At 43.9% G+C, this 21,965-nt stretch overlaps 1 protein-coding gene across 2 annotated transcripts in view; it reads left to right on the top strand.

The window, feature by feature from the left end:
- The window catches only part of Ntn4 (netrin 4), a 95,319-nt gene that overhangs the window by 58,444 nt on the left and 14,910 nt on the right, over positions 1 to 21,965 (top strand). For both annotated transcript variants that reach the window (XM_041673720.1, XM_041673714.1), the window contains exons 4-5: positions 4,528 to 4,654; positions 7,576 to 7,764. In XM_041673720.1, the coding sequence (XP_041529654.1) occupies positions 4,528 to 4,654; positions 7,576 to 7,764 (316 nt within the window). The remainder of the gene's footprint in view (positions 1 to 4,527; positions 4,655 to 7,575; positions 7,765 to 21,965) is intronic.

Here is a 21,965-nt window from a genome sequence, read left to right as displayed (position 1 = left end):
CTTTTCTTTATCTCTCTGGTTTTAATAGATACCTATTGTAATGAAACCACACAGCTCATAATGAACACACTGGTCCAGTAATCCCTTGAATGACTTGTTTCAAGTCTGCACAAGTAGAGAAGTGTGCTCAAAATGAGTAGAAAATGGGTTGATTTTAGTGGTAAACAGACTTGTGTGTAATTATAAAAACTTTGGCTGGGTGGTGGTAGCACAAGCCTCCAACCCCAGCATTCAAGAGGCAGAGGCAGGGGGATCTCTGCGAGTTCGAGGCCAGCTGGTCTACAGTGAGTTCCAGGACAGCCAAGGCTACACAGAGAAACCCTGTCTCGGGGGTGGGGGGTGGGGGGCGGAGAACCCTTTGGACGCTGAAAGAGAAAAGTTTTCTTGACATTAACAGGGGCATTTCTGAAACTCCTACAATATTCGAATACCTCATATAATTAGAAACTGTAGTTCTGTGGTGAAGATTTATTCCTCCTTTTCTAGTTAGACAACCAGACGGCAGCACTAGATGAACTCTCTGGGGGCACAACTCCACTTTCTTACTCTTTGCTTCGTTCATGTTTGTGTACCAGATAGGAGTGATGTTTAACTTATTACTGAAGTTTCCCTTTTCTGTTTGGTCTCCAAGGAAGACCTAGTTTTCCTGGCACATTTTTCACGAGCATCAAATAGTGGGTGATCTTTCAAGCTTGAACGGCAAGAGTTCTCTTGCTGAGGAAGGATTTCTTGTTTCGAACTGTCTGGGTAATGATTTACAGCTATTTTTGGTAATTCGCAAAATGACAGCTCCTTGATTTTTTTTTCTATGTGCACAAAAATTTGCTGTCCCAGCATCCTCAGACCCTGGGAGGTCCATTTCAGTCCCTGGCAGATGGGAGCAAAAAAATGCTCCGGATGGAACAGACCTGTCAATATTATCCTATGATACGCATGAATGTTTGATGACGTTACCCCAAATGTCTGTGACCTCCTGAGACCTAAAATTAGTGGGACAGAATAACCTATGCGTTGGGTGAAATTATATATTGGGTTTGAACATGCCAAGACTAGACTTGGTAAACTGGACTCTTGGCAACAGTTGAGTTCCTGTAAAGAAAATTAACAGCACCTTTCAATATTATCATCTTCCTATAACCCTTGGTAAATGGATGCTAAAAAGCTTGAAAAGATACAAACAAGGAATAAATATAATTACCTTTTAAGATTACAAATGTTATCAGAAAGTACAGGTGGTGTCGCTGGCTATTGGGAGACATAAGTTGGGGGGCAGGAGTAAAAAACAATCAAAGAGGAAAGGAAAGAAAAAGTATATTATTAGGCAAGAAGGAAGAAGGTAGAAAGATGTTTTTCTTGAACACGGAAAAAAAAGAAAGTGTAGCTCTAATACACTTCCTACTTATATCATTCCCTAAAAATCTTTAATGTGTTGGGGCTGGAGAGATAGCTCAGAGGTTAAGAGCATTGCCTGCTCTTCCAAAGGTCCTGAGTTCAATTCCCAGCAACCGCATGGTGGCTCACAACCATCTATAGTGAGGTCTGGTGCCCTCTTCTGGCCTAAAGGCATACACACAGACAGAATATTGTATACATAATAAATAAATATTTAAAAAAAATCTTTAATGTGTCTGCATTATCTACAGGATAAATTCCAGATTCTCGGAGCTGATGTTTGATGAATGCCATGAGCATTCTAGACCACGCCTGTGTCTCTGATGCACACTCTGGTGTACTTACTGCCTGTTTTTTGGACAACCCTTTGCAATCCTCATCATTTCATTTCCCACCGGTGGTGAAAATTCCTGCTCCAGCCTTAGAGATCACCCTTGCTCACAGATCACCCTTGCTCACAGAGCTCCCTAACACCTTGGTTTATGTGGTTCACATGTCCTGGGAAATTTCTTTTTTTCAGCTTGTTAGAAACGCAGTTCATCTGCCAAGGCCAGATCAAACCCCAGGCCTTTCATAATGCCCTCCGCATCCGTCGGCCTAAGATCAGCTCTGGACCTTTTGAATTCCTACGGTGTTTTTCCTTCTTTTGCATTTAGTTGTTGTCTTGTTTAGTCTTGCATTCTCCTACGTGACTGTCTTTGCTCCAATTGTACTAGGTCCTTTCCTTTATAAAGTTTATTTTTAATTATGTGTATATGCTTGTGTGTGTGTGTATGTGTGTGTGTGTGTGTGTGAGAGAGAGAGAGAGAGAGAGAGAGAGAGAGAGAGCGCAGATGCCTGCAAAATCCAGATGTGTTTGATTCCTCTAAGAGGAGCCAAAGTTACAGGCAGCTTTGAGCTTTCTGATATGGTTGCTGGGAACTGAACTTGGGTTGGGTCTACTTGAAAAGCAGTATATGCTCCTAACCACCACACTCTCTCTCCAACCACCCAAATCCTCCTTCTGTTGTTGTTTTGCCTGAATGTGTACCCCATGAAGTACCTGTTGCCCAGGTGTTAGATCTAAAAGGTGTTAGATCTCTAGGACTGGCGTTATAGATGGTTGTGAGCCACCACGTAGGTGCTGGGGATCAAACTTCTAGAAGAGAAGCCAGTGCTCTGAACTACTTAGCCATCTCTCCAGCGACCACCAACTCCTCATCCTTTCTTAAAGAAAAGAAGTATGTGGCTCGCGTAACAATCCTGCAGTTAAAAGTGCCTTGGGTTCTCCCAGAGGAGCCCAGTTCAGTTCCCGGTACCCAGGTCGGGGAGCTCACAATAGCCTGTAACTTCAGCTCTAGGACTCCAGCATCCTCTTCCGGCCTCTGAAGGCACCGGAACACATGTGATATATTCGCAAACACACATTAGTAAAAATAAATAGAGAAGGGCTGGAGAGATGGCTCAGAAGTTAAGAGCATTGCCTGCTCTTCCAAAGGTCCTGAGTTCAATTCCCAGCAACCACATGGTGGCTCACAACCATCTGTAAGGAGGTCTGGTGCCCTCTTCTGGCCTGCAGTCATACACACAGACAGAATATTGTATACATAATAAATAAATAAATAAATGAATAAATATTAAAAATATAGAGAAGTGACGCTTTGTGTACCAAACTCAGTGCCCCATCGTGACTGTCCCTTCTAGATCATCAATAAGTATTCACTGACTGGTTGACAAGATTTGTTACCTTAATGTTGAGTCATTTTAAGAACTGTTTTTCAGGAGAAAATTGTAGCTTTGTATTTATGGAACCCGTTCAGAGTTGCGTTACAAAGTCCCACCTCTACAGTCACTGTATCAGTATCCAGAGATGCATTTTGGCCCTGGACGCCATGGTAATTCTTAGTGATATGTGATGATCCAAAGTATTTTCTAACATTATCAGTGAAATGAGGGCTTTCTGGGTGATACATGATGATCCAAGGTATTTTCTAACGTTATCAGTGAAATAAGGGCCAAAAATATTTCCTTAAGAATTCTACAGAAGCATTCTTCTCTGAGAAACATGGTATTTTAGATGACCCCCCAGAATTCAGTCATGGGGTCAAAAGAAAAGCCCAGTAATTATAACAAAGTGTATTCAAAGTCTTAGCAATATTTTTTCGGCTCTTTGATTAATTTTACTTCTAGGAAATACATTTAGGAGAAGTAAAGAGTTACACAAATTTATACAAGTATATACAAGTTGATCTACAGGGATATTCACTATCGTGCTGAATATACCACGAGTTTAAGCCTTTGTGATAAAGAAGTAGGGGACTGCTCAATTAAACTGTTGCTCACACAAGAGGATGTCTGATATATAAGAATGCTAAAGAAAGCATACAGATTTCCTTTTCCTTTTTTGGATAGCAGCCTGAGGATTGAACCCCGGAGTCTTGCACATGCTAGGCACATACACTACCACAAAGCCACATGTTCCTAACATGTTTTGTAGAAAAGTCCTTAATTGCATTTTAAGGTGCTAGAAATATATATATATTCAAATATTTATATTAATATTTTTGAAAAGATTACAAATTTCTACATTTTTTGCAGTAAAGCTACATTATTTTATGCTAAGAATTTTTTCTTTAAACTAAGGATATTAAAATTGATTTAAAGGGGCTGGAGAGATGGCTCAGAGGTTAAGAGCATTGCCTGCTCTTCCAAAGGTCCTGAGTTCAATTCCCAGTAACCACATGGTGGCTCACAACCATCTGTAATGGGGTCTGGTGCCCTCTTCTGGCCTAAAGGCATACACACAGACAGAATATTGTATACATAATAAATAAACAAATATTTAAAAAAAATAAATAAGATTGACTTAAATACTTAGCCAATACCACAGAATTTCTCATTACGGCCATAGATTCTATAGTCAAGAAAAAGTTTTCTTTCTTCCTTCCTTCCTTCCTTCCTTCCTTCCTTTCTTTTGTTAATCACAAAATAGACTAAAAGTATTTTTCCTCGCACTAGCTAACTTCTTTTAAAAAAATAAATAAATAAATCTATGTCTTCTGGCTAAAGTAACGGGTGCGGAGAGAGACCCGAGGGAGAATTTCTCCCTTAGCGACGCGGCCCACGCTCACAGCTCTGCCCTCACGTTGTTCGTAGGTGCACGGGAAATGCGTGTGCAAACACAACACAGCCGGCAGCCACTGTCAGCACTGTGCGCCACTGTACAACGACCGGCCCTGGGAGGCAGCCGACGGCAGAACGGGGGCCCCTAACGAGTGCAGAAGTAAGTATCAACCTCCGCTATGTAAAAGCCTTCTTTGTGGACGACACTTATCTGTGAATTCCTTGTTATCTCTTGAAACACAATATAAAGTGGCGGACGGCAGGAGCTACACACAAACATAGCCGTATCACTGCCCAGCACGACTCCAGCCATTGGAAACAGGAAGTTCGCAGCCAATAGGACTGAGTGGCCAAGAATGTGCTGTCTATTCGCTTGGATCCTTGCGGGACCTAAAAGCTGTCCTTGGGAACTTGACAGTGGTACAAACGCGAGTAGACACAAGAGCAACTAAGGGTTGCAGTGTCCCGCGGCTCGCGTAGCTGTGATACTGAACGAAACACGAAAATAGCTTCTTCTAAATTCAGCTCACAAAACAACCCCAGAGAGAAGATGGTGTCAGTCCTGTTTTAGAAATCGGGAAACTGAGGCTCAGTAAGATTAAATGTCTTGCCAGAGTTAGGAAATGAAGGAAGGAGGATTTGATCCCATGTCTTCGGGGGTCCTATTAGATATGTTCCCCACTGGTGGATTAGACCCGAAATTAACCCAGGAAGTCAAGAATGGGGTTGTTTACTAGGATTGATTGTGGGGTTGCATTTGGAGAAGAGAAGATAGGCCATGGGAAGATGAACCATTTTTCCCTTTCCAGACTGCAATGTGCAGAGTGTGGTCCAGTGATATCCAGGTTAGCATTCAAGTGGCCAGATGTCCTGAGAAACACATGTGCTCACTGAAATGTTTCCAGTCCCAAGCCTGTCTTAGGAGAATGTTTAAATCTTGTATCTACTCATGTTTGTACCACATCAGGTTCTCAGGGACAGCATTTGGGTCCTCCAAAGTGCCCAAGCAGTTAGCACATTCTTGTCCACTCGGTCCTATTGCCAGATTTGAAACTGTTTGCTCTTTGAATAAAGTTTCCGAGAAATCTCTCCCCATACACAATCTGGAATCGGAATGGATTTGTTTCTAAGAAATATAAAGGATTTCCTCTAAGCATAAATATCAAATTGCCTTATGCCTTTTAAAGATATGAGTCTGGGAAAAATCCCGTGACAGGACGAGGAAACAAGGGGGAAAAAATAGCACTAGCGTTTTCAAATACAGTTGACTTCCAGGGTGGGGTGGAGGGGGGGATGTCTGGATTCTTATTCTAAATCATTTATCAAGAGAATCTAAAGAATTTCTCCTAAATTCCTAGAGTGCCATTCCAGTCCTTTCCATGGGAACCCAGAGTGTATCTAACTACACATAGACACAGCGACTGTCACTGGGAGCTAAAGACTGATAAGCTCAGAGATACCACTGAGAAATTATTACATAAGGAGCACGGAGGCCTCCTCTACAAACTGAAGTTTCAATAGCAGAGTTCCTTAGAGTCACCAAAGGACGACGGCTGAGACATATTACTCCACGAAAGTAAACTTAAACCAAGTCCTGATGGCTCAGGCCCCTGATCTCCAGTTACTTGGGAGGCTGAAGCAGGAGAATCCCAAGATCAAAGCCTGACAGGGCTATAAAGGGACTTCAAGGACAGCCGGGGCAGCTAAGTGAGACTCTGTCTCAAAATGAAGTGTAAAATAGTGGGCCAGCGATAAGGCTCAACGTGTAAAGGTGCTTGCCACCAAGCCTGTTGACCCAAGTTCAATCCCCAGGCTCCACACTGTAGAAGGAAGGAAACACCTGAGTTCCAGGTGGAACCCATGGGGAGGAAGGGGAGAATTGATCGCTGCATGTGTGGGGTATGTACACACATGCACGCACACACACACGCACACACACACACACACACACGCGCGCGCGCGCACACACACACACAAAGCACCTAGCCCATGTGAAGACCTTGATCTTAGTACCACAAGAGCGAGGTACTTAGGCTCTGTTCGCTATCCTCCAGGCGTTTCTTTCCAGGCTCATGGGCGAGCATGAATTATGGTTTGTGCCTGCAATACACCCTGTAGTTTCCAAATAATGCCAAGAGTCTTAGGTTTTCTCCCCAGAGCCAAGAGATCCACTGATCCTGAGAAAGTAGCAGGAACGGACAAGGTCAAAGGGCACCATCAGAGAGGAAAACTGGTGACCGCTCAAATATCTTTCCAACAACAGATGCCAACCTCAGAGAAACCGGAATGTCTTTGCCTGGATGGACGTATCTCCCTTCACTCTGATAGATGTTTTGTCAGAGTAACTGGAATGTCTTTGCCTGGATGGACGTATCTCCCTTCACTCTGATAGATGTTTTGTCAGAGTAACCGGAATGTCTTTGCCTGGATGGACGTATCTCCCTTCACTCTGATAGATGTTTTGGTTTCTTTTCCTGTTGCCGTGTTTGGTTACTCTGACAAAAGCCACCTAAGGGGCTTATTCTGGCATACGGTCCAAGGGGACAGGCAGGAAAGTCAAGTACAGGGACTTGAAGCAGGTGGTCACATCACACCGCATCCACAGTCAGAAAACAGGCAACGGGGAATGCCTGCTGAGTGCTCAACTCTTTTCTCCAAACTCCCTGCCCAAGGATTGGCCTGGTCCACAGCTATGATGGGTCCTCCCACAACAATGAACACACTGAAGATAATTTCCAGGCATGCTGAGGCTAATTTCCCAAGTGGTCTAGACTCTGTTCCGCTAACAATCCACACCGACCATCATGATGACCTTCATGCATATACCAACCCTTTAGAAGACCAACGTGTAATGAAAAGTGAAAAGTCAGATAAGAAGTATAAAATAAAAGTGGAATCCCGATCAAGGGAAAGCCAATTAGCTCTTAATATATTCCTTTTTGTATTGCTTTTATTATTGTGCTAGATCTTCTTCTGTAAATAAATAAAATTTAAATTTAACTTGATCGTAGCTTAACATCTTGATCACCAGTGAACCCGCGGCAGTGTTTTTTATGTCCCTCCCGTCTGTTTTGTCGCCAGCCTGCAAGTGCAACGGGCACGCCGACACCTGTCACTTCGACAGCCAGGTGTGGGAGGCGTCAGGGAACCGCAGCGGGGGCGTCTGCACCAACTGCCAACATAACACGGAAGGTCAGCACTGCCAGCGCTGTAAGCCGGGCTTCTACCGGGACCTCAGGCGACCCTTCTCTGCCCCAGATGCCTGCAAAGGTGAGCGCGTGCGCGGTGCCGAAAGTGATCTGTGCAAACCCGACCCATCTCACTTAACCTTCCCTTTGCTGGCCCGCGGGAGCAGGTTTATGAAATCCTCAGACAATACACTCGGGGAGATCAGCTAATTTCTTATCAATAGGAGCCAAGCATTTTCAGCCTGTTCAGTTAAAAAACGGTCCAGTGTTCGTGAAGGGGAGTCTCCCTTTCTTGTCCTGATAAAGAAGTTTCTTTAGCGCCAGAGGAGAATATGAGAAGCCGTAGGAGTGGTGAAAAAGGGGGAAAAGTGAGTATAGGGCACACAATAGGCGAAACCACGCTGATGAAAGAGAATGGTCCCTGACCCTTCGGATGCGCCACCATTCACCTGAACAACGACCTTGGACACCTGAAAACAACCAAGGGTTTTCACGCCATTATGAATGAACTTCCGTTGACACGGCTCAAACGTACCCACCCTGTTATCATGGCTGATTCAGGGCATAATAATTGTATGCTCTCTCTTAAAACACTGTACCCACAGGCTCGGTTCGGCCTCTCTGTTGGCATAGCTCCCAGAAGTTTACTTGAAGAGCGAATAGAATTTTCAAAGGTCTGCTCCTGTGTGTGGCGTCGCCACAGGTGCGACGCATGCGTACAGAGCCAAGGCATTGCCCCATGGCAAGCAAAGCTTAAAATGCCACGATGGGATCTGTAAAGCCTCTCAACTAGAAGTTATTAGGCTGGAGGAACCACTCCCCGTCAATGGCAGTTCATGATCACGCCTGTTATTTTTACTGAGGACTCCAAGTTCTGACTTGAAATCAATGACGGGATTTAAGCAATACAACGGGAAATAAGCGCTCTGGGACCCCATCCCACCCACTCCACCCCAACCCCTCTTTTAAAGGAAAATAAAAGCTCTTTAAAAACGCATAGTTTAACGGGTTGTGGTGATACGCACCGGTAGGATTTGCTGAGGAGGCAGAGGCAGGAGGGTCATGAATTCAAGTCCAGCCTGGGATAAAAATACATATTTTGAATTTCAGGGAATTGGTGAAATCTCCACATGCAGTTTATTGGGTTTCTTTTGGCAAGCTTCGTCTCTTAAGCAGTGGAGGGTGGAGGACAGCGAGGCTCACCCTTTCCGACTGACTCCAGATCTGGACCCGCCTCAGAGAACTTCACTAAGAATACTAAGTTACCCAGATCCTTGCTTGTATTCAAACCTCCATCTGAACAGGCTTGAAACACATGCAGAGTAGGCGAGTTCACGGCCACTTCCTGGCTGTTTCTGATCCTATGCCAGTTATCAAAAGTTCTTTGGTCTCCAGTTTCTTAGATGCAAAAGTCTTCCTTGTAGTGTTGAAATGGGAACTAAGATATAATAAACTCATAAGATAACGTGTTTAACACTTTATCATGCCATAGAAACGCTTCCGCTATGGTGCTCTAGACTTTCAGCTAGTTGGCCCACACACTTCCAATAGATTCCCTGCTCCCTCCTCTACCTCTCTTCTCACCATAGGAATGCTGGGATTGCAAATGTGCTCCACTGTATCTACGTGGTTTCAGAGATTTTTCTTATTTTCAATTCTGTCTGTGTGTGGCTATGTGCACATGAATGCAAGTGCCCTCAGAGACCAGAAGAGGGCGTCATATTCCTCGCGGCTAGAGTTAGGGGTGGTTGTGAACCTCCCACTATGGGTGCTGAGAACCAAACTCAAGTCTTCTCTAGGGCAACAAATGATCTTTTTGTTTGTTTGTTTGTTTATTTGTTTGTTTGTGACAGGGTTTCTTTGTGTAGCCCTGGCTGTCCTGGAACTCACTCTGTAGACCAGGCTGGCCTAGAACTCACAGAGATCCGCCTGTCTCTGCTTCCCAAGTGCTGGAATTAAAGGCATGCACCACCACTGCCCAGTAGGACCAAGTGATCTTCATTGCTGAGCTATTTCTCCAGCCTCTACTCCTTCCTGAACCCTGTTTTCTGTTTTGTATGTTTTGTTTTGAAATATTTTTTACTGATTTTTATTGAGCTCTACATTTTTCTCTGCTCCCCTCCCTGCCTCTCTCCTCCCCTTCAACCTTCTCCCAATGTCCCCATGCTCCCAATTTACTCAGGAGATCTTGTCCTTTTCTACTTCTCATGTAGATTAGATCTATGTATGTCTCTCTTAGGGTCTGTTTTGTTTTGTTTTAATTACGGGTTCCAGGAATTCAAATTCAACTTGTCAGGCTTACGTGGCAAGTGTTTTTGCCCTTTAAACCATCTCTCTGGCTCTTCCTATTTTTTAAAAAATTTGTTTGGCTTTTGTAAAATAAAAAGACAAAAAAATACACGAAAAATTTAAACAGGTGGAGCTCATTTTTTAATGAGCCTGACAGATAGAAAAAGAAAAGTGGAAAGGTTTATTGCCAGAATTGAAGCCCAAGTGAATATCTTCAATTTTCGTTTATGTTTTATTTTGATTTCTGCTACCGCTCTGTGACAAGCTATGATTCATATGCTTGCCGAGTGTAAAAAGGCTATTTTAAAACAACAAAACAAACCCCTCTAGCCTGTTAAGACCTAGAATACTTGCAGATCCAGAGTTTTCTAAGAAGGGTAGAGAAGAAGAAACTATAAAACAAAAAAAGGATTCCTTGTAACCAGTCAGAAGAACAATACCTCAATGAAAACTCTATTAATACGTGAACATATCCTCAGAACAAAACTAAACAAATCCACAAATTGCATTTGTCTGGTTGAGTCCTTCAACCTCTTAAGATGCCCTGAGATTCATTTCCCTTCTGGGCTACTACTGAAAGGACCAAAGTACGAAACTACTCTAATAAGTCATATTGCAAATCATGATTAGATAGCAAGTATGCGCACGGTTCTTCGTGTATCCTGGAGGGGAATTATGAAAATGATGGATGGTTTAGGATGGTTTCCAGGAGGTGGGTGGGGTCGTAGGGAGACCTGTCATTCTCCTCTTCTCCACATCATTCCTGTACTGAATAATCCAGGGCGGATTAGGGCACAGACATCCATGTCCACATTCTCCCAGAATACATACCCAGTTATTGATCTCCCCTTTCTGAGCCTGCGGTGTACATCTCAGAACACAGCAATCCAGTTCTTCTACCCAAATCCTCTCGGTACCACTGTCCAGTTGGCATTATGTTCAATGCCATCCTTGAACTGCTACATGTCAACCGCTTCCCTGTGTGTCCTCTTCAGCTGACACGCAAGATCTGCTGTGTGTGCTATGTACAGACTTGTGTGACGTGCCCTTACAGAGAACCACTAGTGAGGAGCCTTCTCTCCATCAGAAAACAGGTTGATTTTTAAAAAAACAAAAAATCCAGATTTCTTCCCTGTGTGGCTCCATCAGCAGCATGGACGATTTTCCTTGGATTAACAATTTGACTGTTTTTGTTCTACTGAGTTTACCAAGGCAGCAGGGGAACCTGCCCTTGGTGTGTGGTCCAGACACTGGTCTCATTGGCACCATCTAGCTGCTTAGAAATGCCGAGCCTCTGATCCCAACCCAGATGAAACCAAAGCTTCACTTTCACAAATCCCCATGCGGCTGTATTTTACTAAAGGTCGAGAGGGCTGCAGAATGCTTTCCAACGAAGATTAAACGTCCTGGAGCACTTCTCTAGAGTTAGATTGCTTAAACGCGTTAGCCAGAGTATCTACTCAAACCAGCGTGCAAATCAACCCAAGATTTTTTATCTCGATTTGTGTACATATAAACTTAGAATTCTAAAATAAATTTTAAGAAGTTGACTAAGAGAGAAAAACAGACATCTAAACAGAAGTATCGGATCCCCAGTAGAACTCTTAATTCCATGAAATGTTAGGAGAAATTACAAGAAGGGATGTTTTCCTAAGACTGTCAATTCAGGAAATGAGCTGGGTAAAGTTTTCTTTACCGAGACACCTCCTGGCCCAATTTGCTGCTCTTCACTATAAATCTTTCTTAAAGTGGCTGTATCTATGTGAAGACTTCACTTAAAGACATTTATAGTCCCCCCTCCCCCCCCACCTCCAGCTAGTGTGTCAAGCACCGGGTCTGTAAGATGTCAGGGTCTTCCAGAAAAGGCCTCACGTGCTTAACGGGAAGAAACTTACAGGGACAGATCATCACTTCAGCGTCCTGAAGTGGTGGCGACGTGAGGTGTGAGCGCAGGCTGACACGCACTGGGTGCGCAGAAGTCTCTGTTCACCCTCCAGAGGGCTGAATGTGAACTCATTGAACTCTTGCAAAGGTGCTTTGACAGAAGTACCGTTAGGATCTCTGTGTCACGGGAGGAAAGACGACGCACTGTGTGCCCCAGGGAGAGGGTGGGACTAGAATGAGAACGGTTTGAGGATGACTGTCTCAGGAAATCCCCTGCAACATGGACTTTTTTTTCCCTCCTCTGAAATTATCGTCCTCCTTTCTAATGTCAAGGAATGCCTCTGTGGCCTTGAATGAGTTATCTAAGGGACATAGTAGCAGCTCCCATACATTTAGTAGGACACCACCCTGTAACCCTAGCTCGTTGGCAAATAGAGTGACATTAACACTGGGAATGGCTTCTCGGGTCACTAGCTTCCTGTATAATAACCAAGGGCTTGTTGCCCTCCTTAGAGTTCTGTGCTTGTGTCTCTCACTCTCCTGATGGACCTTCTGCACACACTTTCGTTAATGTCACAGATCCATCAAACCTGAGTAAACACGGCCCCGCCCCAACTCTCCTGTCGATCTTCGTCCCTGCAAGCAGTTAAACCATCCGTTCTCACTTCCTCTTTATTTCAGCCTTACCCAAGCGTCCGGTGGAAGTACCACCACACATCTCCAGGCCAACGGCTCACTTCTGAGGATTTCCCAGGATGCTGTTTGTTTGTTTAAAACAAGTGGAGATCATTGAAAGGGAATTTATTTACACAAGGAAGGAAGAGAAGTGTTTTTGAAGGACAGTGAGTGCATTTAAGGTCTATAAACCCAAGGGAAAATGTGAGTCTCCCAGCTGGATTCAGGGCTAAGAACAGAAACAGGCTCAAACTAAGTGGTTGCTAAGGGCTGAAGAAGGAAAGGTCTCTCTCTCTCTCTCTCTCTCTCTCTCTCTCTCTCTCTCTCTCTCGACAGAGCTACTCTATGGAACAGTGGTTTCTCTCAGAGAGACCCTTTTGGAACCTCTGCTCTCTTATGTAACTATAACCCCATGTTGGTTTGGTTATGGCAGGGGTATTAAAAGTGGGAGAATAAGCCACGTGGCACCCAGTGGTGTACTGTCTTCTGTAGTTGGTTGTTTTACTCTTTTGGCCCTTTGCTCTTTACTCTTTGTGGGGGGTGGAGGATGCCACCCATTTCCCAAATAAATACATAGAGACTTATTCTTTATTATGAATGCCAGGCCTTAGCTTAGCTTGTTTCTTGCCAGCTTTTCTTAGCTTAAATTATCCCATCTATCTTTCACCTCTGGGCTTTTATCTTTCTCTGTTCTATATGCCTTTCTTTACTTCTTACTCCATGGCTTGATGTGTAGCAGGGTGACTGGCCCCTAGTGTCCTCTCTCCTTTTCTCGTTCCTCAATCTTTTCTTCCCAGATTTCTCCCCCTGTTTATCCTCTCTGCCTGCCAGCCCCACCTATCCCTACTCCAGCCTCTCTATTGGCTGTTCAGCTCTTTATTAGGCCAATCAGGTGTTTTAGACAGGCAAAGTAATACAGCTTCAAAGAGTTAAACATATGCAGCATAAAAGAATACAACACATCATTAAACAAATGTTCCACCACAGTCTTTCAGTGGGGGTAGAGATAGAATCTTAATTTGTAGCATTTTCCAATTTCTATGGCTTTAATATTCCATCCTAGCCTGTTTCAAGCTCCCAGATTTTGAGGGTGGGAGATACTGAAGACTGATTAGGGACTCACATACCAGGCAAGCGCTCTACCATTTAGCTACATCCGAAGCCCCTAATGCTCTCCATTAGGAAACCAAACAGATATTAAGTGGGATGTTTCTCTCCTCTGCACACTGTCCAGCCACCTTCACAGTCCACTTCCAAGTGTGAGCATTGTCCTCTGTGCTCATTGAATGGGGATCAGAATCACCTGGGAGCTCATGCTGACCGTGAAGACTGAGATCTCCTGACTCACCAGGAAGTGATCCGCAGACCCACACTTCCTTACAAGCATCCTTGGGGATGCTGATGTAGCCTTTTCGTCTCCCTGCTTGCCTCTGAGGACCACTACCACCCTGGGATGAAAGACTCCGAGCTAACAATCACCTGCAATGCAGTCTTCTCACTGCATTAGCCGTACCTTGGGCAGAAAATCCTAAAGCATTGCTAAAGTTCCGGCTAGGCGTGCTCTTCTTCTGATTCACTAATACACACGAGCACTGGAAAGCATCCATATCATTTGTCTTCCCCCATGAAGATGTTTAGCATAGAACGTGCTTTTCTCCAAGATAAGCTGTGATAGATTAAAAAAAAAAAAAAAAAAAAAAACTCTAAGATGTCTGTTTTCTATGGGACCATTTCAGAATGTTTATCTGGAAATTCCAATCACAGAACTTCTTATTCAAAGTATATAGATTTCGTGTGTGTGTGTGTGGTGTGTAATTCTTTAAAGCAGATTGCTGTAATGAGTCTAGAATTTATAATAAAACTAGTTTTATTATACGACACCAACATTTAGCTTTGTCCTATAATGACCTATTTTGGAACAGTACAGCATTGAAATACTGTAGGTATAGTATTGCTTTGGCATTGAAAGAATCTTTGAATCCAATTCCTCCCCAGTTTTCTCCTTTCCCATCCCCTTCTTTTCAGCACCTAAGAATTTATTAAGTGTTGTGTGGGTGTGAAACCGAGTGGGCATGGACGACTGACAGCCACCCTGTGACACCTCTGTATGAATTTTCCTCACTTTCACAGAGCAAGTTTAAAACAGATGTTGGAACACATGCCTTGCCGAACAGAATTAGCTCTTCTTCGGACACACCCAGTCAGTTCCTTTGTAATGAATTCTTCTTTAGTGCCAAGAAGCACCCTTTTAACCACTACGTAGTCTTCCTCAATATATAAAGAAAAATGCAGCAGCTGGAAACAGAGTAAGATACCAAAGCGGCCACCTCCCGAGAGGTCGGCACCCCTCCCTTCATCCCTGGTGGCCAGAATAAGTTCAGCCAATTGCCTTTTAGGAGCAGATGAATAAAAATAAATCCGCCCTCCCTGCTCTGAACCCCAAATCAAGTGTTTACTAAGATCCTCCTGGCTCCTTAGTTACGGTTACACACACGAGTGAGTCCGTCAGCCAAGCCGCTTTGCCCCCTTGCATCTTTCCACCCTCTGCTTTCTTTTTTTTTTTTTTTTTTTTTTTTTTAATAATTTTTTTATTAAGAAAAGAAGAAAAAAAACATAAACAAAAAACAAGTTTCCACCTCCTCCCAGCCTCCCATCTCCCTCCCCCTCCTCCCACCCTTCTCCCCCTCCTCCCACCTTCTACCCCTCCCCCCACTCCTCTCCCCCTCCCTCTCCAGTCCACAGAGCAGTCCAGGTTCCCTGCCCTGTGGCAAGTCCTAGGTCCTCCCCCCTCCGTCCATATCTAGGAAGGTGAACATCCAAACTGGCTAGGCTTCCACAAAGCCAGCACATTAAGTAGGATCAAAACCCCGTGCCATTGTCCTTGGCGTCTCATCAGCCCTCATTGTTCGCCATGTTCAGAGAGTCTGGCTTTATCCCATGCTTTTTCAGTCACAGTCCAGCTGGCCTTGGTGAGCTCCCAGTAGATCAGCTCCACTGTCTCAGTGGCCGGGGAGAAAATTAGGATTTTGGGGGTGGGGTGGGATGGGGGTAAGGGGAGATGGGGAGAGAAAAGGTAGAAGGGAAGGAGGGGGGACTTGGGGAATCAGGAGAATTGGGATAAAGGAAAGGTGGATAGGGGAGCACGGAACCACAATTCTTAGTTAAGGGAACCACTTTAGGGTGAGCAAGAGATTTGACCCTAGAGGGGCTCCCAAGTGCCCAACATGAGGTTCCCAGTTAGTTCCTTGGGTAGCTGAGGACTGGGAACCTGAAATGACCCTATCCGAGAGCAATACTGACGAATATCTTGCATATCATCATAGAACCTTCATCTGGTGATGGATGGAGACAGAGACAGAGACCCACACTGGAGCACTGGACTGAGCTCCCAAGGTCCCAATGAGGAGCAGAAGGAGGGAGAACATGAGCAAAGAAGTCGGGACCACCCTCTGCTTTCTAACTGGGGCGAAAAGAACTCCATGCGCAGGAGAAATACAAGAGCCTCGGATGGGGGCGTGGTTTTCTGTCCTGCACCGTCTACCCGCGTAGCCAGTTCATGAGCTAAAAGCCTACACTGTTCTCTTCACTTATATTTTTATCCATTATTCCATTTCTCCTCTAGCAGAACGAGGTCCCTCCTTTTCATTCATCTTCCAGGTGAAAATGTTACCCTCACCAGGAAAGACAGTTAGGGACCAGAGACATCTTCAGTTCTCTCCTCGTGTGTCCGGGGCACTGCTTCTCGGGTGCCGCTGAAGTCCCTTCGGACAGTAGCCCACACTGGGGGACTCTTTCTTCCCAAGTAAAATTTGGCAAAGCCATCTAGGTTCATTTTTATGGCACTGAACAACACAGGCATCTCTGCTTAATTCTGAAAGCAAGCGTGGATGATTCCAAGGTAGCATCAAAATGAAGTAACTGTTTTTGAAAAGCAAACTCTAAATAGAACCAGCAGTGTGGCAGCTTTTTAGTTTAATCCAAAAAGTAAAAAAAAAACATAACAAAAACAAAAAAAAAAAAACAGAGGAGTAAGAAAATGAAAGAAATAGAAAAAAAGTCAATATAACATAATATAATGACCATAGTAGGATACTTCTTTAAATAGACTAAGTAACATAAATTAACATTTACCTTCTCCCTATAAGAACCATTATAAACTGATAAATAAGAGTCAGTAAAGGCTGGGCATGGTGGCACACACCTAATTCCAGCAATGGGAGGCGAGGCAGGAAGATCTTAAGTTCAAGGCTTGCCTGGGCTGCATGGGAAAGCCTGTCTCAAAAAAAAAAAAAAAAAAAAAAAAAAAGCTGGAGATACAGCTCAATAGTAGAGCATCCCAGCACATACTCGCTTGCTCACTAGTGTTCTCTTTCTCTCTCTCTCCCCCACACACATACATACAACCTGGACAACCTGGAAAGTGATAGATATTAATAAATTAACCGCAGTACCTCTCAAACAGAAAGGAAAGTTCACTGAATAAATAATATATATATATTATATAAATAATATATATATACTTTTTTACATTTGATAAAGATGACTAACATTAACTAAGCACTAAACCAAAAGTTTCTATTGATGCCCAAAAAGTACAGGGGATGCAGAGTGGTGATCTTAAAACAAGTTATTGCCCTAGAACAAAGAGGTGTAATTAGAGATAATTGCAAGCAAGAAAAGAAAAGGAATTTCAGGCTGACTCACATGGGAAGAACTGCTCTCAGCGAAAGGCATTATTTTGGATGGAGAATGTCTCCTGCAGAGTTATGATATTTTTATTACAGATGATAAATAACAAAACTGGATGAGATGAAGCATTACATGTAAGAAATAACTGTGCCCAAGTGACTTGGCATAGCTGACTGGGCTTTGACCATTTATGCTTTCTGCAGGCTTGCTTGGGGTCTTGTTTGCTTTGTATTTCTGTTTGCAGTATCTCAGAATTACATGCAGCAGTGTGAAGAAACTGTAAAACCTATGAGAGAAGTAGCGTGGTCCTGTTGGAGACAATTATTCCAGGCTTACAGAGAAGTTCATGCCTTCCTTCCTTCCTTCATTCGTGTGTGTGTGTGTGTGTGTGTGTGTGTGTGTGCCCACAGAGGCCAGAAGAAGGCACCAGATCCCCAGGAGCTCCAGTTCCAGGTGGTTATGAGCCGCCATGTTGGTGCTAGGAACCAAACTTTGGTCCTCTAGAAAAACAGCCAGAGCTCTTAACTGCTGAGCCATCTCTCCGGCTCCTTGTTTGGACTTTTTTTTTTTTTTTTTAATGAATGAATTGTGTTAGCTAGTATTTCTTAATGACCGATGATCTTTGGTCTTTAGGAGTCTCTCACTGCCTCAATGTCATTTCTGTAGTATCGTATAAGGCCTACAATGTAAGAACCGCATCTTTCTGTATTTGTATCCAGTAGAGTCTATGCCTTTGCTCAATATAAAAATGTTAGAAGAGAAAAAAGTACCGTGACAGGTGATAGCCCAGACTCATCATGTCGGCTCAGAGAAGAGATCCCAGACATATTCAGTCAGCAGAGAATAGGGCTTTCTTCTCAAAAGGAAAAAAGGGCCTTAGAGATGACCCCATTCCTGGCAAGGCGCCAGGCAAGATGGTGACCAAGTAGAATAGGAGCGCAGGTTAAACAGGTGGTACTTCTCTTAAAAGTGTGACACGGGCAATAATAACAGTTGTGGTGTATGACAGAGAAGATTTTTCCAAGTCAAGAAAAGCACCTAAAATCCTAACCTAGGAGTTTTCTAGTAAATTAAAGTCATCTGTGTACTCAGTGGCGCTGTCTTCAGTTTTAAAAAGTCACAAACCGAGATTATAACATGTTTTTAAACCAAATATGATCTCTTAGATAGGTCCAGGAACAAACAGAAACTGGCAAGGTTCCAACTGGTAAACAGGAAAGGAACGATACAAAAAAACAAACAAAGGTCCGAGCCAGCCGTCAGCTGCAGTCGCGGATTAAAAAGAAAGGCCATGACGTTAGTATTTCTTTATTGTACATTTCAAGTTTCACCAAGGGCAGATAGGAAATATACTAAAGTGCCTTCCACTTACTCCCTGAGACATCTAATAAAAGCTTAACCTATGTGTGATGGGTTTTCCTATGTGGCATAAATTAAAGGCACGTGTTAATTAGGATTACTTATTAAATTCATTCAAGCACGATTCTGTTTGAAAACAGTATGTCTGAAGTGCATATCGAGTATTGTGGTGCAGCTATCACCAATGAGCACGCATATCATTTTAAGGATCAGCAGGAAAATGTTCCATGGGTGCTGTCTTGCCTTTCACACGGTCAAATTCATTTCCCTTATTTTTAGCTTCATGGCTGCTCATCCACTAGCAAAACTGGTTGTTCCTGTAGCTTTTCATCTACCATCCGAGATGACGGCCGAATGGAAGGAGTAAACAGGGACGCTCGGAAGATAGAAGGGCTCCTTTTATCTACTGTTTAACTTCACACCTCATACATCTGTAACAGCTTAGACTATCTCCTTTCTGCTTGAAACTGCATTTCAGACCATGCCCCTTGGGTTCCCGTGAACTCTGGCTGCAGCTGCTGCTGCTGCCCGCTTCTAAAATTCCCCATCAGACGCTGGGTCGGGCCTCCGCCTTTCCAGGGGAGAACAATGCTGGGAGCCTGGGAGGCACTGCCAAGGGCGTGGCCACGGGGCAGTGGTGAAAGGTCCCAAGCTGCCACTGCTTTCCCAGCCGAGGGCCTTGAACTTTGAGTGCTGTTTTTAGAAACGCTAAATCAGGAACAAATACTTTCAGGGTATTTTGCCCTCGGTGCATCTTTTGCCAACAGAAGAGCCAAAGTTAGGGAGCGACCAGGTGATGCTAGAGAGAGCTCAGAGCTGCTGTTTCTAGGGCGAGCTTGGTGTCACGGATCAGTCTCAGAACGGAACTCACACAAACCGGGCTTCAGTTCTCCTGAAGGTGGGATGACGGTGAAAGGGCACCCGTGGCTCCCTTGGACTTCCCTGCCAAGGCCTTAGCTCTCCATCACATACAAGGGGCCATGGGGTGGCCGGCCGTTGTCATTGCCATTAGAATTCTTCCACGTGTATGCATCTGAGGAGCTTCGACTCCTGTCCTACATTACATTACAGGCTCCCTCGCCATAAGCAGTGGGACCGTAAATCACACCCTAATTTTCTACTGAGTGATAGGTTGATGTTTTTATCCGAGGAAAGGACCGCGGAACCAAAGAAGAACTTAAAGCCAAAGCACAGGGCAATCAAGAAAGGTATGCTGCTGTTTGCTACCACATTCCTCCCAAGGGCAAGGGAGAGAGAGAGAGAGAGAGAGAGAGAGAGAGAGAGAGAGAGAGAGAGAGAGAGAGAGAGGGAGGGAGAAGCTGGAAAGCCAGTTGGACTGTTCAGTCTCTTGAAAATCAAGCCATGAGGTCACTGCTGGTTTACTGTGTTCTCATCCACTGTGGACAGACTCAGTCCTAACATCCACTGCCTTTTGTCATTTCTTTCCCCGGCTCTAGAGATACAGTTCTTGGTATTTTCCCTCCTATCTCTGGTTCCCAGCAGTTCGTGTTAATGCGAAAGTCGGAGAACCTCCTGGGTGAAAATGTGGGTAGTTAGGTGGGTGAGTGGAGGCGTGGATGCCTGGACAGACAGATGGTGAGCAAGCAGGTAGGTGGAGAGGTAGAGGATGGTGAACATCTTAAAATATACATTAGCCAGAAAATAATATCAGCTATTGATCCTGTGGCACCACAAATTTCTAATACATTGCCAATGTGCACACTCCCTACTCATCTATAAGCTCCCCTGTGCTATAGGTATTGTTATTCTCACTTGAGTAATGAGACTATTGAGACTTACGGAAATTAATTTTATAAAGCCTTATAAAGAATAAGCCTAAGGCAGGATGTGGTGGCGCACACCTTTATCTCCAGTACCTAGGAGGCAGAGGCAGGCGGATCTCTGTGGATTTGAGGCCAGCCTGGTCTACAGAGCAAGTTCCAGGACAGCCAGGGTTATGATACAGAGGAACCCTATCTTGAAAAAACAACAAAAAAGAAAAGAAAAAGAATAATAAGCCTTATAAGCAGGATTTGAGCTCATCCCATCTGACTCTTGGACTTGCCCCTTATCCTCTTTATTTACCCTATGTCTCTGTCTTGTTTTCTTTTTCTAAGAGACCTTGTAAGGCAGACTTCCAAGCAGCTGTATTTACTGTCAGCTCCTGTAGTTGGAATAAATACACAAAGCTGTTTGAAAATGTGTTAATGAAATCCATTATTTCATTAACAGTTGTACTTGCTGTTAGAAAACCCTCCAGAGAGGCTGCACATCCTACCGTCTCCCTGGAAACGTTCTAAAGAGGCGATGCCCATCATAGATGCACTCCTCCAGAAACCTCGCAGACGAAATTTCTATCTCACTTAGCAGTGATCAAAATTCATCGTTCAACCTGCTATGGAACCATTTGTAAAGCAATTTTCCTCTACTGCATCTGCTTAGACATTTTGTACTATTCCTTTAGATTTTCTTCCAGTAAAACACACCTCCCCGTGACTACTGAAAATAAGTCATTCGCATCACGAGAGAATACTTATGAGATAGTAAAGGCCCCGGTTACCAAGCCCAATGACCTAAATTCAACCCCTGGAACCCATTAAAGGTAGACAAAGAGAACCAACTCCACGAAGTTGTACATACACAACCACACACAGTGATAATAATAATTAAAAAATATATAATTTTCACTATCTAAGTTGATGTCTAATGACAAGCAAAAGTCAAGAGCTAACATCCTTTACGTCAAAACTTTGACAGCCTCAGAAAGATAAGTGTAGCACTTGTTTTCTCTCCTTTGTGGTTTTTTAGATTTTATTTAGACACATGAAATCATATATGTACCTGTGCCCTGAAAGGAGAAGTGAAACTTTCTGGAAGAAACAATTAATCAGGGGGAATAAGAAAAAGGGAGGGTAGAAGGGTTTGGAGAGACAATATGCTCAACGTACATTATATAGTTGTGTGATAATGTCCTTATGTATAGTAATGAAAACAAAAAATATTTTTTAAAAAAATGCTTGAGTAGAATTAAAAAAAAATATATCATCTGGGCAGTGGTGGTGCACACGTTTAATCTCAGCACTCAGGAGAAAGAGGCAGGAGGATCTCTGTGAGTTGAAGGCCAGCCTGGTCTACAGAGTGTTGGGGACTCAGACCCAAACCATAACCTGCAGACATCCTCTCCCCAGCCCACTGATCTTCCTAAACAACAATAACAAAGATATCCATTCTGGAAGAGAAAAGAAATGCCTCTTCTGTGTGTCTGGTGCCGACAGCCACCAAACCTGAGGAGGCCAGTGTGCAAGGCAAGCCTTTCCTCGCAGCCTGAAAAGGCAGCCGTGGAGGACGCTGGGGGCCTTCTGCCTGCAGCTAGTTCTGCATAGTTTC

Source organism: Microtus oregoni, unplaced genomic scaffold (genome assembly GCF_018167655.1).
Source record: "Microtus oregoni isolate MIOR12 unplaced genomic scaffold, Mior012 000001F_ref0000356, whole genome shotgun sequence".
Lineage (NCBI taxonomy): Eukaryota > Metazoa > Chordata > Mammalia > Rodentia > Cricetidae > Microtus > Microtus oregoni.
This window is presented reverse-complemented; position numbering and strand designations above follow the sequence as displayed.